The 13,114-nt window shown below is 40.8% G+C and overlaps 1 protein-coding gene across 7 annotated transcripts in view; it reads right to left on the reverse strand.

The window, feature by feature from the left end:
• Positions 1 to 1,107: 1,107 nt before the first annotated feature.
• Positions 1,108 to 13,114, reverse strand: part of LOC126424864 (zinc finger protein 239-like) — a 262,872-nt gene continuing 250,865 nt past the window's right edge. For 4 of the 7 annotated variants that reach the window (XM_050087680.1, XM_050087679.1, XM_050087683.1 and 1 more), the window contains one exon: positions 1,108 to 2,354. In XM_050087680.1, the coding sequence (XP_049943637.1) occupies positions 1,355 to 2,354 (1,000 nt within the window). In that variant the 3' untranslated portion in view covers positions 1,108 to 1,354. Of the gene's footprint in view, positions 2,355 to 3,151; positions 3,197 to 4,303; positions 5,143 to 13,114 lie in introns of those variants that run through there. The other 3 variants (XM_050087682.1, XM_050087684.1, XM_050087686.1) reach the window with 3 other exon arrangements.

Genomic DNA, 13,114 nt, shown 5'->3' on the forward strand with positions numbered 1-13,114 from the left:
AAGTGGTTGTAACATAAAAACAGTACATTTCCAGATATAGGTTCCGGTACAAAACATTATCTACTCTCTCCCCTCGACAAGTTCAAGAAGTTTGTTATGGAAATTTCTAGACACCGAGTATGATCACATGGCAGGCCTCACAGAGCAGTGGCTGGAAACACCAAAACAGAAGGGGCTATGTGGCCTGCTGCACAGTACAAATGTGGAGGCCGTGGTATCCGACAGAAGAGTTACAGTTCAGGAAACTGAGAAAAACTTAGTAATACAGTTCTAATCTGTACAGAATAAATGGTTATGCAACACAACATTAATCTTTATAAGAGCTAATATTACACCATGAACTTACTTTTTCCGGTATATCATTAGAACAAACTAATCGCAAATTGGATAACCAAACAATTATAGTAGTAAGCAAACGAGTATCTACACTGAAAAGAAAGTTTCACTTATTCTATGAAGATATTATTGCCAGTACACGACTACAGCTCATAAAAGTAGCTTTATTCCAAAATATTTTATGTGCACATGCTCATAAGCTTCAGATAATTCTCAATAATATTAATTTAATGGTGAAGAAGTACATTAACGTTGTATGGAACAATTGTCCAAAACAGGATACTCTTGCAAAAATTTGTAGAAAGCACAAATGTTGATTACATGTTACTGTATAATGCGATTTACGTTATGCACAGCCCTTGATAGGAACACAAAAATCTAAATACCACACAGTATTTCAACACATTAGTCATTATCCAATTTCTGAAATACGAATGAAGTAATGAATGTGCAATGCTACAATGAAGAAATGAATGTGCAATTCTACAACCAATATAGAAAAATAATTTTGGGTGATACACATTTTATCCTTTAGACATTGTTAATAAATGTGGAAAATACACAGATTGTGCATGTAATTAATTCAGTGACACTTTCATGCATGCCAAAGATAAGCACAGCAGCGAAATCAGTGGAACACTACCACAGTAAGTCTTGCATTTGATATGATTAAGAGCACAATAATTTTATGAATTTTGATGAATTATTATTTTACAAGTGAAAGCGTATCTACTGGGTACTTACAAGATTTTAAAATTTATTGTTGGTATGTACATAATATCGACTATCTGACTTTATTTTTCACAGATGAAAACTTAACCGCTACCCAGGATGAACCAGGAGAACAAACACATACATGAATTATACTGGATGTGAGATTTCACATGCCTTTCAAGTCGTTTCTACTCTTTAAATAACTCCTTATGGCACAATAACATCACTTAGTCGCCAATGTACAGCTCTGAATGCTTCTTCAGGTGACTACTTTCTGAGAATGTTTTGTTGCAAATTCCACAGGTTACGCATGTTCACCAATGTGCAAATGGGCATGCCGCTTCAAGTGAGAACTCTGTGTGAATGTCTTGTTACAGACGTCGCAGATATAGGGACGAGCGCCAGTGTGCAACCGCACATGCCGTTTGAGTTGACTACTTTGCGAGAATGTCTTATTACAATTGCCACATGTGAATGGACGTTCACCAGTGTGCAACTGCGCATGCTCCTTCAGTTTGGTACTGTGTGTGAATGTCTTGTTGCAGACACTACAGACGTAGGGGCTTTCGCCTGTGTGCAACCACGAGTGCCGCTTCAGTTCACAATTTTCTATGAATGTCTTGCAGCAAATGCCACAGGTGTATGGGCGTTCGCCAGTGTGTAGCTGCGAATGCCGCTTCAGTTGATTACTTCGCATGAATGTCTTGTCGCAAATGCCACAAATGTACGGGCGCTCACCAGTGTGCAACTGGGAATGCCGCTTCAGCTGATTATTTTCTATGAATGTCTTGTTGCAAACGCCACAGATGTATGGACGTTTGCCAGTGTGCAGCTGAGAATGACGCTTTAGTTGACTGCTTTGAGTGAACATCTTGTTGCAAATGGGACAGTTGTATGAGCGTTGACCAGTGTGCAACTGTGAATGCTGCTTCAAGTGACAACGTTGTATGAATGTCTTGTTGCAAACGTCACAGCTGTATGGGCGTTCACCAGTGTGAACACGGAAGTGCCTCTTCAGACTGCCACTCGTTGTGAATGTTTTGTGACATACACAGCATGATTGAAGAAGTCCACATCTGTTCATTTGTGTGTGCTCCTTCAGGTCCTCCAACTGTGCAAATGACTTTTTGCAGATGGTACATCTGTGCACCAAACGCATTATACCACTTTTATTCGCACAATATACTTCGTTCTTGGTGTTCCATTCAGTCCTGTAGCCTTTTCCTGCAGCTAGTGAAACTTCAGCCACTAAACCACGACTGGCATCTTTACTCTTGTCATCCTCCATGGCAACCAGGATAGTACTGCAGAAAAGTGGAGAAAATTTTATCAGAATGTATTTCATAAGTATACAACTACAGAAATTGAAAAGTATATTAACATATCATCGGCTTAGAATTAAAAACTCGCATCTCAAAAATGAAACAAAAATACTTTTAATCCACTTTTAGGTGAAAACCTAATGTCCCAACTATTCGTAAGGCAGTGAAAGGTAGTGGCCTATGTTCAGCGCTATAGTGCAGAAAGAAGGGAACCATATAAAGGCAGAAAATCACACATAATTTTCCTGATGCACGACGTTTTCAGTATGATCCAATGATATGCTAGGGCATTTAAGTTCCTAGAAGTTCCCTGTAAATTCACAGTGTATGGAAAGCAAGGTTATATGTCAGGAGGAGCACTAGTAAATTAACAAAATTTTGTAGGGTGCTCTGGGAATCCAAAGAGAGAGCTCCAAGTTCATAGGAGTCATTACTTTAGGACTGTAAGTATTGTAAATTTGTCTGACAGTATTTCACAGAACTGAAATGCAGACAAGTTCATTGAAAGCAGAAATACTGTTATGTGAAACACATAAAACTACTATTATTGTGGCAGGACACACTGAAATTCACTGATAGAAGTCCTAGAACTTTAATGTACACTACATGAATTCCACACCAACATCTATACTCCACGAGCTTCCAATCTTCCTTCTCTTGTAGATAACTAATATGTTTGGAAACGTTAGACTGCCTTCATACCTAGCATACAATCCAGAATAAATCTATTACAAAACAATCTGAGCAGCTTCCCTTAGACTACTGTAATGGATGCCAACCTTGGATGTTAGCAGCTGATGGGCCATAAAACAGAGGTTGTAGTAAGACAAGCCGTGCAGGCACTGTGAATTCATCGAGCCAACTTTTTAAATCAGAATGGGTGGTTAGAAAAATGTTTCTCTAGGATTTAGTGTGGTGCTTCGATCTTGAGTTGTCACAAGCCGTTTGCCACCAGCACCATATCATAGACAACAGAGTCCAGCATGGCCCAAAACCAAGAAAAAAACAGAGCAGCATTGTGAGCTGTTCTCCAATGAGTATCACTTCTGTCTGTCGTAGTCAGAATGATGTCAGTGAATCCATAGATGACTGCTGAAAGTTCACAGGAAGTGGCAATTGTCGAGAATCATACTTCTCCGTTTCCTGGAATCACAATGCAAGGAGCGCATAGGTATAACAAAAAGACTATCAATCCAGATAGGTTCTAAATAGCGGCTGCACACTCGCCAGTATGTACCAAGAATGATGATCCCTGCTGTCACACTCATCATGACCAGAGAACTAAATGTATATTGGCATATTAATCCATTATGATGCAGTATGATGAGCAGGCGTTCATACAAGCCATTAGCCAGCAGTCTTGATGCAACAACTAATAAAAGAGAGCGTACACGCTTGTGAGGGACGCACCTAAATCTGAATATCATGGAAAGAAAGTTTAATGTGATGTAATTCAGAGACCTGGAAATTTGATAAATAATGGACTGGAGATTCATGATGTACCACTTTCCATTTTCGACTGCATATTTGAATAAATTCTGTAACAGTTGAAAGTTAAATGGCAAGAACCAAGTGGACTTGCATTAAGTGGTGCTAATTTAATTGAAATATTTGACTCTGACAAAAAAAGTATTCAATTTTGGCTGTTAATTACATTTAGAAAATGAGGATGTAAATGGAAAGGAATATTTGCTTTGTTGAAAATGCAATAACGCTGGTTTGACTGCTGAATTAATGGCGAGAGTGTAGATGGGAGAGAAAAATACCATAAGATTTTTAACTAGCAGAATGAGAAAAAACAATTAAAAGAATTACATGAAGTAATGTGCAATAGAAAGAAAAACAAAAATATTCTATATTTATGGTTCTAAGGTACAATTAAAAATTATATTTTTGGAAATATACACAGATCAAAAAAAGTTTTACATCACCTCAGTTACGAGAGTCCCAGCACCTGTCCAGAAAATTGGAATAGAGGTCAAAATAAACATCATTTCCGCCCTTTTTATTGCTCATGAAAACCACACATTGTATGTTGTACCACCATACAGCGAGACCTTCAGAGGTAGTGGTCCAGATTTCTGTACACACCGGTACCTCTAATACCCAGTAGCATATCCTCTTGCATTGATGCATGCCTGTATTTGTCGTAGCATACTACCCACAAGTTCATCACGGCACTGTAGGTCCAGATTGTACCACTCCTCGATTCGGAACAGATCCCTCAGAATGGTTTGTGGGCCACGTCGTCCATAAATAGCCCTTTTTAATCTATGCCAGCCATGTTCACTAGAGCTCATGTCTGGAGAACATGCTGACCACTCTCTAGTCGAGCGATGTTGTCATCCTGAAGGAAGTCATTTACAAGATGTGCACGAGGGGGGGCGCCAATCGCCATCCATGAAGACGAATGCCTCAGCAATATGTTGCCAATATGCTTGCACTATCGGTCGGTGGATGGCATTCACGTGTCATACAGCCATTACAGCACTTTCCATGACTTCCAGCGGCGTACATCAGCTCCACATAATGCCACCCCAAAACATCAGGAACCTCCACGTTGCTGCACTCGTTGGACAGTGTGTCTATGGCGTCCAGCCTGACTGGGTTGCCTCCATATACATCTCTGATTGTCTGGTGGAAGGCATTTGCGACACTCATCGGTGAAGAGAGCGTGATGCCAATCTTGAGCAGTCCATTCAGCATATTGTTGGCCCATCTGTCCCATGCTGAATGGTATCGTCGTTGCAAAGATAGACCTCGCCATGGACGTTGGGAATGAAGTTGCACTTCATGCTACCTATTGCGCACATTTTGAATCGTAACACGACGTCCTGTGGCTGTATGAAAAGCATTATTCAACATGGTGGCGTTGTTGTCAGGGTCCCTCCGAGCCATAATCCGTTGGTAGCAGTCACTCACTGCAGTAGTAGTCCTTGGCAGCCTGAGCGAGACATGTCATCGACAGTTCCTGTTTCTCTGTGTGTCCCCTCCATGTCCAAACAACATCGGTTTGGTTCACTCCGAGACACTTAGACACTTCTCTCGTTGGAGCCCTTCCTGGAACAAAGTGACAATGCAGACCCAATCAAACCGAGGTATTGACCGTCTACACATGGTTGAGCTACAAACAACAGAAGTCATGTACCTCCTTCCTCGTGGAATGACTGGAACTGATCGTCTGTCGGACCTCGTCCGTCTAATAGGCACTCCTGATGCATGGTTGTTTACATCTTTTGGCAGGTTTAGTGACATCTCTGAACAGTCAAAGGGACTGTGTCCCTGATACAATATCCTCAGTCAATATCTATCTTTAGGAGTTCTGGAAAATGGGGTGATGCACAACTCTTTTTGATGTGTGTTTTTACTTTACTATTCCCTGGTCTATACTGTGATAGAATTCACACTGTAAAACACTGACTTATGATCCACTGTTAATGCTATCGTCTATGTACTTATCAAATTTACTATGCACGTCAGACCTTTTTATGTCAGTGGTATTTATTCTGTGTCATAAGGTGACTGTGATAATGAAGACCAAGCTATTTATATACATAATATGTTATTACTTTGTGACACTCATTAAGTGCCTTTTGCTAACATATGATGCTACAAAACAAGAACATCCTCTTGCGTGCCCTAAGTATACACACTACAACTAACTGCACATGATGGTACCCTCTACCTTTTGCTAACATTTGGGTAAGGCATACCATTACTCATCATATGTTTCAACTACCTATGATTGACAGAGTGGTACATCTTTTGCACAAGCTTGCCCTGCTGTGGCATGCAGCAGGCTTATCTGAGGGTGAGTCGCAATGGTTCAGTTTCTGTTACTGAGAGCATCTCAAACATTGTGCTAAGCGGGTTGGTTCTACAGCAGACAGGATCTATAGTAAAGCGTAATACTATCCTATCCTATCTCTGGTACATGATTCCATGGAATTCAACCAACAAACTCATTTACAATGGCTATATACTTGCCTGATACCAATCAGATCCATTTCTAGTTGCTCGCAGTCAATCAGTGAGATAACTTACAATCTCTTCTGAACAAATAACTTTAAACTAACCTCACTGATAATTTTATCATAACACTTCTACAATAATGCAGAGTTGCTTTCATTTACTGAAGCTACAATTCAAAGGTTAGTAACTTATAGCAATCAGATTTCTCAGTTTACTGAAGCTATTTGGAACTTTGCATCTCAAAGCTATATTTTGTTGAAGTTATGCTTACTACAGGCCTCAGGCAACAACACGAAAATGGCGTAAATTTACGATATTCTCAGACAGTATTCACTATGTTACAGGAGAAAACTAACAAAATATGATGCTACAGTTATAACAAACACACACACACACACACACACACACACACACACACACACACAAAATGCGTTATTATTGCCACAGAAATCAGCTTCAGAATGGCTATGTTTGCAGCAAGATCTTATTTTTTTCGGATGTGTAGAGGACAAGGGGTTATTTTTCGGAAATATGGTGCGAAATTGTGATTTAGTGTGTTTCAGTGTTCGATGTGCCAGCCTCATGGCAGACGGTGGATGAAGGCTGGCCGGCCGGCGCGTTATGCAGGTGACACAGTTTTGCAACGAGCGTCGGTATGTGTGTGCGTGCTGGCAGCCATCAACAGCCAGAACACAACATTAGCAGAATTATGCAGGCGTGGGCCACGTTTGGCGTGGTTGCGTTAGCCAACTCATCGAGAACATTCTAATAAACACGGAGCCGCATAACTGGCGGATTCAGCAGTGGCCTGCACTATTTAAGGGCATCAGAGGTGGGCGTCGGCCTCAGTTCGACCGATTGGGCGTTTGGTCGCTGTTACATTGTCCTCATCAGTGACACTGTCCCTGAGGACCAGCCAGCAGAGGGTGTAGCTCGCTGCTGCACCAGCGACTCCCAGCGTCGTCACAAGCTGCAGCGTCTGCAGGAGGTAAGCTAGGCGGGGCCTCATGCTGCTACCCTCCTACAACCTGCGCAGCCACTGACCGAGCACGGCGTCACGTTCCCTGGGCTGCGCACATCAGCACGTCTCCACCACGACACGAGTGGTGCGGCTGAGCTACCAGAAAATGTATTCGAAGAACCAACAATAAAGAGGGAGATTGCTAAAAACAGCCACCTTTTTCTACCCAGCCACGCCCTACAACCCCGACCATGTCACCCCCTCCGGTCATCCTGTTACAGATGCATCATTAGAATAAACTAGTCACATAGCGGATAAGAGTGGAATTATTGCAGTAACCACCTGAGTATCTACATTGCAATTAAGAGTTAACAGTTTTGTAGGAAGACATTGTTGTAAAATTTCTGAAAATTATACTACTGCACCTCATTATAGCCAGTTTATTACCAAACAGGTGATGCATGACACACTAAAAATTCAAATGGCTCTGAGCACTATGGGACTTAACATCTATGGTAATCAGTCCCCTAGAACTTAGAACTACTTAAAGCTAACTAACCTAAGGACAGCACACAACACCCAGCCATCACGAGGCAGAGAAAATCCCTGACCCCGCTGGGAATCGAACCCGGGAACCCGGGCGTGGGAAGCGAGAACGCTACCGCACGACCACGAGATGCGGGCCATGACACACTCATTCGATCCAGAAAGTTATCAATAATATTATTTAACCAATGTAGAATTATATTACTCTTAGAGACAATGATGGTCTGAATAAAGATATTATACCCAAAATTTTTGGAAAGCGAAAATGAAGATTGTAAATGATGATATAGTAAGAATCACATTTTACACACCACCTGTGATGTTAACATATTCTCAAAAATATATGTCGTCATAACACCCATTACAATGAAATTTGTGAAACATGTCAAGAAACTATGCTAAATGCATGTACAATAATTGTATATGAAAAATACTTCGATTTTCTTGATTCTAATAGTCTCACTTGTACACAAACAATAAACTGGAATTCACCTTATATATATGATAAATATGTGAAGTACACGGGCTTTGAACATTACTGATTTCGTGATACCTTCATGCATGTGAAAGATGGACACTGCAGCATCAGTTTATCCCATGTAAGCAGCAAAATTTGTGAACCCTACAGAAGTAAGTCTTCCACACGACATGCCAAAAGAACACAATTAATTAATTAGTTAATTGTGAACCATGATTTCACAACTGTAAGTATGTCTACCCAATAGGCACTTGCAAATTTTTAAAATGTTAATATTGGTCTTTTGCTAGCTTACTCAATAAGTGACAAAGGATTAAATCAGCGATCCTATTTTCAAGACTTCATTCTGGATGCAGCAAGAGCGAAATGTCATTTCTATGGTTTCTTTGGGCATACTGAGGTAATAATATTTCACCTGCTGTGATTCTATTGATGTTGTGCCCAGTATGAAGACGTTTAGGAATTTCTTTCATTTTTTGGATCACTTGATTATTCAATTATTGGTGCATGACAGGTGTTACAACTATTTCACATGGAAAATCAACTGTTGGTCGGAAATGTACATTTGTACATACCTACATATACGTACATATGTGCATACACATACGCAAATGTATCCTTTGGATTCTTAATCTGTAACAGTGTTTTGTTTCGTAGTGTGTTCTCAGAAAATGAATGACATTAATTTGGAGCTAAAACTATACATCACAGAGAAAGAAAAACCTTAAGTATCAGGGTCCATGTCTATTGCTGAAGTAAAACCATGAATCAGTTATTACATAATCAGCAGAACAAATTTCGAGTACTGCATACTCCACATTTCAAGGCAACCCAATGGAAGTCCATTACGAACTTGTCTTATGACATTTACGTTCAATGCAACTAATTCTACAATATATTGTTTTCCACTACAGTTTCGATCAAATAAGGTGTTGCAGTGCAGGACCACAAAGCTTCCATTGACAGCTACATTTGATGAAAACATGAGACTTCGCTGTCACTCCATCGTTTTGCTGTTAAACCTCACAAAACCACGTGACCCACGTAAGCTGAGCCTTGTAGTACTAACGATTGCATTAATATACGAGTCCATATTATGCATGCATACATGTGCCACAAAACATTCCCCATTAGAAAGCATTCCAGCCCAACTTACATGGATGGTGATAAAGTTTAAATTATAACATTAAAGTTTGGTAATTAATACTTTGTGTGGACGCATATACATATCTGCAATTCTGGTATGCACTGTAATTCCCATGCCAAACTACTGTACAGCACCGCTACAGAAGTGAAAAGAAAAAGACGGAGCCTACTAATGAAGTGGAGATGGGCTTCTGCAGTCTCTTTAAGCCACTCTAGTGGCGTAATTCTTTACACTAACACGGGGATTTCAAAGTCAACCATGACTGCATTATTTACACACTTTTGCATAAAACCTGGCTGGCAACTAGACGCTGCAAAGTCCATGCCCATCGACAATACGTTGCAGTTACTAATACGGCCACTCTGATACTACTATGAAGTCTGGCTATGTGCAAAAATCGGCAACACTGTAACCTGTGGCAGGACCTGGCGGAAGTACTTTTTTCCCTTCATGCTGTTATGCAACATGTAGGCCCACCATACAGCAGTCAACAGCACGTCGTCTGGATGCAGCATCCTGCGGACGAAACCGCTAATTGCCTTTCGTCTCAATGGGTAAGTGCTGAGCGTGATGTAGCACAGATATAACGTATTTCACTTCCCAGAGACTAGAAATATCAGTTCCGTCCAATAACGTTTCTGTGAAATAGCTGTTGGCAGACTACACCCACCAGGGTAGCTGAGAGCGCTAATGCGCTGCTTCCTGGCCTCGGGGGCCTGGGGGATTAACGACGAGGGCTGGTATGCCGGCCACCCTGGAAGTGGTTTTTAGGCGGTTTGCCACATATCTTTAGGTGAATGCCGGGCTGGTCCCCACGTTCCGCCTCTGTTACACGACTCACAGACATCTGAACACGTTCGCACTACTTCATGGCTTACACTTGATGCAGACTGCTGGGGTACACTACTTATGTCCCGGGGGCTTCAGGTCGGTGGCAGGAAGGGCATCCAGCTACCCTCTGCGACTAACACTGCCAAATCCGTAATAACAAGGCCAATCCCGCGTTGGCGCGGGACAAGACCCAAAAAAAGAAAGAAAGAAAATTTGTTGACAGACTGTCCGCCGCTGAAGGCCGAATGTTCTCACAGATCCGTTTGGTGGTAAAGGACATCGCTTGCAGCTGCAGTGCTGCATTCAATCGACCTTCGTCGGAAGCGCCAGCTATCGATCATCACCTTGGGAAGTACGAAATGCTGTACTGTTGTTGAGTGATGCTTCACAATAAATTTCTATGGTTTGCATTTCACACCCGATATCAACAAAGTCAGAGTGAGGGGTAGCACTTTTGCACACGCCATTAGAGTAGATACCCTCATACAGACACTGAGTCACGGTTCTAGCATGACAGATGTATGCTAACGATGCAGCAGGTCCACGTAGCAGTGGTTGTGGCCGAAAGGTGTCAGCATCTTATAGATTACAAAGTCCTGAGCAGTAACAACAATTTATTTTGGAAATGAATGTTTACCTTCTGTGAATATTATGATCCTTTATTATTTATTGCTGATTTAATATGTTTATTTATTAGTGTGAATAATGGTATGAATGCAAAGTAATGTAATACATGAGTATTGTTATGTGCATCAACTGAGTTTATGTTAGCGTGAGAACTGTATCTCTACAGTGTGTGTATCGTAATCTCAGGGGGAATTTGTAATGAATAATGGTAAATTTGTAATGCATAGTTACTAGGAAATACGAAACATTTTACAGTTATTTAAAAAGGATTTTTTATATTTGTGTGTTTTCTAAAGCTGTTCATTTTGTAATTAGTCATTAAAATTATAAGTTGTGACTGTTTTATAGTAAGAGATACAGGATCACGTGAGCCAAGTTTTCTGTCGGATTGACTATGATGTTCCTTAGCCAATCAGACGACAGTCCATTTGCAAGTACTTTGCGGGCGAAAAAAATTGCTTTCTTAAGCCTAAAGTTCAGTGAGGAGCCCAGCCTTCATCGGGTCTGGATCCGTGTACCGGAAGCTCTGATGGTATCTAATAATTCTCCGGAATTATGAGTTAAGGATGACCATGGAGTGCCGCAACGTAGTCGTGAGCAATTGTTAAAGATGTATAAGCGAAATTCGGATTTCTGTGTGTGAACTGTGACTTTTGAAATAATAACTAAAATCTGCGTGGCGTATTGCGTAGGCCGGCAGTGACAATGGGAGGCCACGACGTTTGGATCACGAACTTATACTTCAAATTTTGTACCTCTTTAGTGGACCATTAAAACGACATAAGGTCCATGTAATGCGGTGCACTACTCGGGCAATTCCGAGAAAATCGGAAGAGAAGTTTTACACGTCTGTTATGTAACCGATGTATATGAGCGGAGGCACTGGCCGTAAGAAGTCAGTGCGGTCAAGTGATTAGCGTTGGCGCTCTGCAAGACGGTCGTGGAAGAGGCGACGGTTCGAGTCGTCATGCCATTCATTATCTGCAGTAGTCGAAGAACAGGGGACCACCTCCATTTATGCAGTACAACTGTAAATTCTGATATTCCAAAAATTTGCACCTGCACTATTCGTTCTTGATGCATTAGCTACGTCTCAGTGGTACACGACGTTAACTGTCAAATGGGGCCTGCCTGTGTGTCAGCAGCTCGAAGCGACGAGGTGCAAAGTCGTTCCGGGTACCTTACAAGGTTGCATACTGTGGCGGGACGCCACAGATATTTATTAAAAAAACTAATAGATTTTTTGGTATTCTGATGAATAATCCGTCATCGTATGCTAAAAGTGTTAAAGTACATTTGTTTGTGCAACGATCATTAATGTTTGAAAGGAAAAGAAATTATTTGCAGAGAACTAAAGGTAAAGACATCTAACCTTCTTTATTTTATCTGCGTTGCTCAATGAAAAAGACCAGAGACATTGTATCATGTTACTCGCGCTCTTGTCTTCGATTCTTGTATGATGATAGGCATCATTGTACGCTGGATCTAATTATATGTAAGTTCTGTAAAACTATTTAGAATATAAATAATATTTCCATGTAATAACATTTACTTTTTGTACAGCTTGCACCTCTCATTTTATTGAATCAATATTTTGTGTGCATTTGTAGTTTTAGCGTGTGCTCCACAGAGGACCACCGTTCATCTTGCATCATAGGTCGGCCATTATGCCGGCAAAACAATTATTCTTATTAAATCATTTATTAAATGTAAATGTAAATGCAGGAGAGTTCTCTGTTTTTCTCATTCAATATTCTAAAACCAGTAAAATTAAATTAAAGCATCAGTCATTAATATTTTCGTTGCATTGAGTTCAGTAGATCTTCGATTGGCCGCTCAACGGCAGATGACGAGAATCTCCTTTGCTTTGCCTCGGTAATAAAAAATAATCAAAGCAATTTATTACTTTCCGTGAAAACAGAAATATCTCATGTATTAACTGTTGTTTTAAAACCGGTACATAACTAATCCAGTTGCCATCAGGCACCCTGAGAACTAATTTTTATTAGCACACTCCGCGTATTATACGCAAATTTTTATTGATAATAGCAACCACTCACGCAAACTTAACCGAAAAAGGCGGTGACTCGCGCGCTGTGTTTCAAAAATTGTTACGTACGCACGGCGGAAAATCCAACGTCCACGTCAATGCTTGTGGTGGTATTGAGTTTGCTTCACAG

The sequence above is a fragment of the Schistocerca serialis genome, chromosome 10, assembly GCF_023864345.2.
Source record: "Schistocerca serialis cubense isolate TAMUIC-IGC-003099 chromosome 10, iqSchSeri2.2, whole genome shotgun sequence".
Lineage (NCBI taxonomy): Eukaryota > Metazoa > Arthropoda > Insecta > Orthoptera > Acrididae > Schistocerca > Schistocerca serialis.